This window comes from Temnothorax curvispinosus, unplaced genomic scaffold (genome assembly GCF_003070985.1).
Source record: "Temnothorax curvispinosus isolate PA1 unplaced genomic scaffold, ASM307098v1 QBEX01013742.1, whole genome shotgun sequence".
Taxonomy (NCBI): Eukaryota; Metazoa; Arthropoda; class Insecta; order Hymenoptera; family Formicidae; genus Temnothorax; species Temnothorax curvispinosus.
In genome coordinates, this window is record NW_020223522.1 from 1 (window position 1) to 5,261 (window position 5,261).

At 34.5% G+C, this 5,261-nt stretch overlaps 1 protein-coding gene across 1 annotated transcript; it reads left to right on the forward strand.

The window, feature by feature from the left end:
• Positions 1 to 1,941: 1,941 nt before the first annotated feature.
• Positions 1,942 to 5,058, forward strand: LOC112463942 (rho GTPase-activating protein gacV-like). The gene is made up of 3 exons (XM_025030677.1): positions 1,942 to 1,987; positions 2,106 to 2,650; positions 4,449 to 5,058. Exons 2-3 carry the CDS (start codon positions 2,127 to 2,129, stop codon positions 5,056 to 5,058), a joined length of 1,134 nt encoding a protein of 377 aa, XP_024886445.1. The 5' UTR covers positions 1,942 to 1,987; positions 2,106 to 2,126.
• Positions 5,059 to 5,261: the final 203 nt, after the last annotated feature.

Genomic DNA, 5,261 nt, shown 5'->3' on the forward strand with positions numbered 1-5,261 from the left:
TAAGATACGCAATAGTTTGTGTTTCCCGCCTTTCTCGTTTGACCTGAAATTTCCGTCGTAGCGGCGTGCGCGGCGATTGCCTGTCGGCTATTGGCTACATGTCTAGTACCGACTATTCGCGCAACCTGATTGGTTGGGAGCGGCGCGAGCGTCAGCCTCAAGCGCGGTCGTCGGGCGGCGGTCGTTGTTCGAGAGATTCCGTCGAGAAGTTTCCGAGACCGGACGTGTATAACCGATCGTCCGTCTTGCCGCGTTTTTCTGTGCGCTATCCCGTAGTCGTTGCGTTCCGCTGTACTACATTACAAATAAACCGAGTGATACAGTACTTCGTTGGCGGTCATTGTGCCCGTTCCATCTCTTCTTTTCCCATCCTTTGCCTCCTGTCTCATACGAGAGGTCTGTTCGTCAATACTTTCGTCCTCGCCGTTTCCGTTTCCGTTACCTACGACCTTTCCGGTGCGATTCGCAGCTAGTAAGCTCAAACAAGAGCCTTACATTAGCATTTGTTTTTGGAGAGTGGAAAATAAAAACCTCGGCTATTATTATAATAGCTTATTACACGTTGAATTGAGGTAAGTCATTGTAAAAAAATATATTTTTTTGCTACGTATTTTCTCACCAAGTTTACGTTCCACAATCAACGAAAAAAGTTTTACGCAGTAATATACGTTACTTGCATTGCATAAAGTTTTCTTGGAGAATACGTTTTGGAACGTAACCCTAAATAATACATATAATTGTCAATTATATCATACATGTAAAGATATTTTTGTGTATTAGATGCGTAACTCTATTTAATAATTGAAAACCGTGAAAATATTCTGTGCCACGTGTTTGTTCTTTATCACATAGCAGACATATTGAATTGAGATTTGGTATTATGGAAAAAAAATGCGTCTTTACGGGCCAGTCACAATCACTAAATTAATTAATTTTCGTACGGCCAACGAAAATCTAGTTGCTTTATTTGCTTAATTATTTTATTCTTTTATAGGAAATATTTTCATGTCACGTGTGAGCATAACCTAAAAGCGTGAAATATTGGAATTTTCTTAGTTTAATATCGTAATATCGACGATTAGCGAGAAAGACGAGAAATATAAAAAGTGTCTCTCTGCTCATCAATATATTAGCGACGTTGTTAGTCATACAAAGAATCGAGGTATGTATAATTAAGAAAAAATTGAAATCTATTTTTTATTTTTACACTATTCACAGAAAAGAATTACTCTATTGCCAAGAAAAGTGATTACTCAGTTTAATATCATTCTTTTAAATAATTCTTTTAAATAATAGTTTTTTTTAACCTTTCTCGTTAGCAATATTTTTTTATTATTATAAATTTATTTTATTATTATAAATTTTCTTCAACGCTATTAGCTAGACTTGACATAAAAGTAAGTAAAAACAGTAAAAAACAAATTGAGGGTTCCCCCGTAGCCCTCGGCGGGAGAACAGGTAGATTATAGTAAGGAAGTTAAGAGTATCTGGAAGAGTGTAATAGGGAGGAGGATGATGGAGGAGGAGTAGCGGAGGGTGTGAGGAAGGCAAAGAGGAGGTGCAGGAAATGGAGGCGAGAAAAAAAGCGGAGCAGGGTAAGAGAAAACAGTCGGAGAAAAAGAGCCCGTAGAAAGAGGTTAGGGCTGACTGGAGGAGATGGTAAAGGCAAGGAGATGGCACAGGAGGCGAGAAGGAAGTAAGGCGGATGCACAACGCGCGCGTCGCAAACAGACCAGTATCACCGCAACGTGTGCGACGGACGGACGGCAAAGCAAGAGATAGAAGGCGGCAGAACAGACCGATGTCGCCGCAACGCGTGCAACGGACAGGTGGCAAGAACGGGAGTTCGATAGAAGGGATAGAAAGTAAGAAGGGGAACAGGTAAGAAACGCACGTGGCGACTGTAAAAGCGAGCTGCGTAACGAAAAGCACGACAAAAGAAAGAAGGCTATAATATAGAGAAAAGTGATTGCGAATAGTTTCAAAGGTAAGGATTGGCTATAAGGGTGAAGGGTATGGTGAAATAGAGAAGGAGAAGAATGCAGGAGAGTACATAGGCGATAAGCAGAGAAAATAATCATAAGATATTCGATAATTTATTTCAGATACCGCAGAAGGAAAGAAAGATGGAAGGAAGTACGAAGATCAGAGGAACGGTGGAGATAGATGTGGAGGCGATTGAGAAGGTAATGAAAAGAAGAACAACGAGGACGATGAAGAACATTAAGGAGGAAATGAAAGAGCTGAGAGAAGAAGTGGAAATCTTGAAAAGGAAAGTATATAAAATGGAGCAAGTTTCGGGTAAAAGAAAGAAGGACGAGAGTAAGGAAAGAGAGGAAAAAGTAAGCAGGAAAAAATGGTGGTACGAAGAGAAGGAAGAAGACGAGGAAGAGAAGAGAAGGAAGAACGTGATAATCAGAGTTGAGAAGAATAGATGGGGAGGAAACAACGCAAACTGGAAGAAGGTGAAACAATTATTCACAGAAGGATTGAGAGTGAAGGTGGAGGTGAAGGAGGTGATTATGATAGGACAGCGAGGGGACTGGCTGACATTTATGGTAAAGCTGAGAAGTGAGGAGGATAAATGGAGAATATTGGAAGCAAGAAGAAAGGAAGGAAGTAGGATGAAAGTAAAAATAGACGAAGACAAGTCGGTGGAGGAAAGAATAAAAGAAGGAAAGGAAAGGGAAATGAGAAGGAAAAGGAAAGAGGAGGAAAACGAGAAAAAAGAGGAGTTGACAGAAGAGGATATTGTGAAGAAAATGGAGGATAAATTGCTGATGGGATCGGACGACGACGAGGACGAAGCGGACCGGGGGAAGGGATTGGGGAGGAGACATTGGAAGGGGTAGGGAGGCAATATATTGTAAGGTTATATGTTATCTTGATGTGTGTACAGGGTTGGGTACGTCCCTACAAAACGCCAAGTTTGTAAAGGTTTGGGAACGTTCCTCAAAAACGCCCTTTAAGGCCCCTTTGGGGTAAATAAAATACCTTCCATAACCGTAAAAAACAAATTAATAAATATTAAAATTAATAAAAAATGGAAGTATTAGTAATGTGGATTAAAATAATTACTTATTTGTAGATTGTGCCTAATGGAGGGTTAACAAAAATTATAATCTTGACAATAGCCTTAAAATTTGAATTATGATGCGTATTATGAATTTGTGATATACTTGTGAATATAAAAACTTACGATATATTTGGAACAAGTAATATTTATTGGAATATTTTTCTCTGTATTATGATTTTTGTACAACTGTTTTCTATTATGCGTATATATATTATTTTGCTTTTAAATGTATATATATATATATATATATATATATATATATATTATTTATTTTTATGAGAATTCATACAGCATGCATATTCAAAAGATGTTCAAAAACTATTCCGAAGATATACATATGTGGCAACATGAAATCTTTGAAAAATCCTCTAAATGTTCTTTAAATACGCACACCGTATGTACAAAAAATTAATAAAAATTGCAAAAATTTTAAACTACTTAAAAAAACGATTCTTGTTAATATATATGTTATTACACGGAGAAAATTTTATAATAAAAATTATTATAGTGTACAGTAATTGAGAACCATGAGAACTATTTTTAAAATAAAGTGCTTTATAAAACTGTAAAAATTACGTTAATTTATACAATTTTTCAGCTTTACATACTACTTTAAAAATAATCTTGTTGTTCTTTGCAACTACATATATTATAGTAATTTTTACTATAAAATTTTCTCCATGTATATATGAAATATTCTATGTCAAATATGAAATAATGAAATATTCTATGTTAAATATTAATATTAACAAAATATTAATTTTTTTATAAAGTTATGTATATATATGTCAAGAAGAAAAATTATTAAAAATATATTTAAGATTTATTTTACTCGAATATGACAAAGTTTATAGATTATTTCAAAAATCGATATTTTTTAAATTATGTTTGTATATTTTTATATTTCATTTAACATAGAATGTCAAATGATGTATCATATACTATTAATATACAATGTAATTTGTGAAAAACCTATTAATGATAGATTCCTGACATCATTTGGAGACAATTTTTTTTCTGCAAAGAAAAATGCATTTTTTCATAAATTATGCATATTATCTTTGTGCTTAATCTTTAAAAACGTAAAGGTTTAATCCTTAATTTGAACGGTCAAACACCCTTTTATTACGTCAAGTTACCGAGATACAGCTACTTGAAGATGGTAAAAATAGTAGTTTTTTTATACTTTTAATCTAAAATTTTTCAAAATCTTGATGAGCTGAGCTATTTTTACACTAGATTTAGATTCAGCACGTTCAACAAATTTATTTAAAAATATGTTACAATCCCTAAAAAAGAAAAATGCTTTTTTTTGTCGGACAGTGTAATTTGGCTTAAATTGTTACATTTGCAAAAAAAAATTTTTTTATAGATGGAATCACGTAAACGGAAAAGTAATTTTGAAATTCGTGACCGACAAAGACGTCGGCGTGTCGTTCAAATTGTTCGACAGTGGGAACATAAATCTGAACCGATTGATAAATACACTAAACTTAGTAATGCATCCGTTGAACCTACTAATTCATCGATTGAATCAACTAATTCATCGATTGAACTTGCAAATACATCAAGTGTTTCTTACGCAAAATTTAACTTTCAACTCATTACCAGAAAGCATTGAAATAAATGCAAATAATTTGTCTGATACTAAAACTTTGTCGGATGAAGATTATACTTCTACGCAAGCTAGAAATAATTCTTTTTCAATAGACACTTATCCAAGCAGCGACGACAATATTGATATTGATCGAAACGTAACTTCCATTGTTGAAGTCCCTGTGATAGATAAAGCATTGGTGGACAGTTCTCAAAATATGGATTATATTAAGGCAAAACTGGGAGAATGGGCTGTTACTGAAAAAATTTCGCATAACAGCTTGAAAAAATTGCTTACTATATTAAAATCAGTCCCAAGCTTATCCACAGTATTACCATGTGACCCTCATACTTTATTGCAGACTGCAAAACAAACCAATATTTGAGAAGTTTTTTCTGAAGAGTACCACCATTTCGGGCTTGCTTCAAGTATTCGGGACTCTTGTAATAGAATTAAAAATTTCACTGTTGACGAAATAGCTATTGCTATAAATATTGATGGAGTTCCCTTATTTAATTCTTCTACGGCAGCGCTTTGGCCTATTTTGGGAAATATTATACCCTATAAAGAAGTTTTCATGATTGGAGT

Excerpts from the sequence above, each read along its gene's own strand:
- LOC112463942 (XM_025030677.1), top strand. The coding sequence starts at position 2,127 with ATGGAAGGAAGTACGAAGATCAGAGGAACGGTGGAGATAGATGTGGAG. Across the intron at positions 2,651-4,448 it reads GTAAAAATAGACGAAGACAA|ATGGAATCACGTAAACGGAA; the intron begins GTCGGTGGAGGA and ends ATTTTTTTATAG.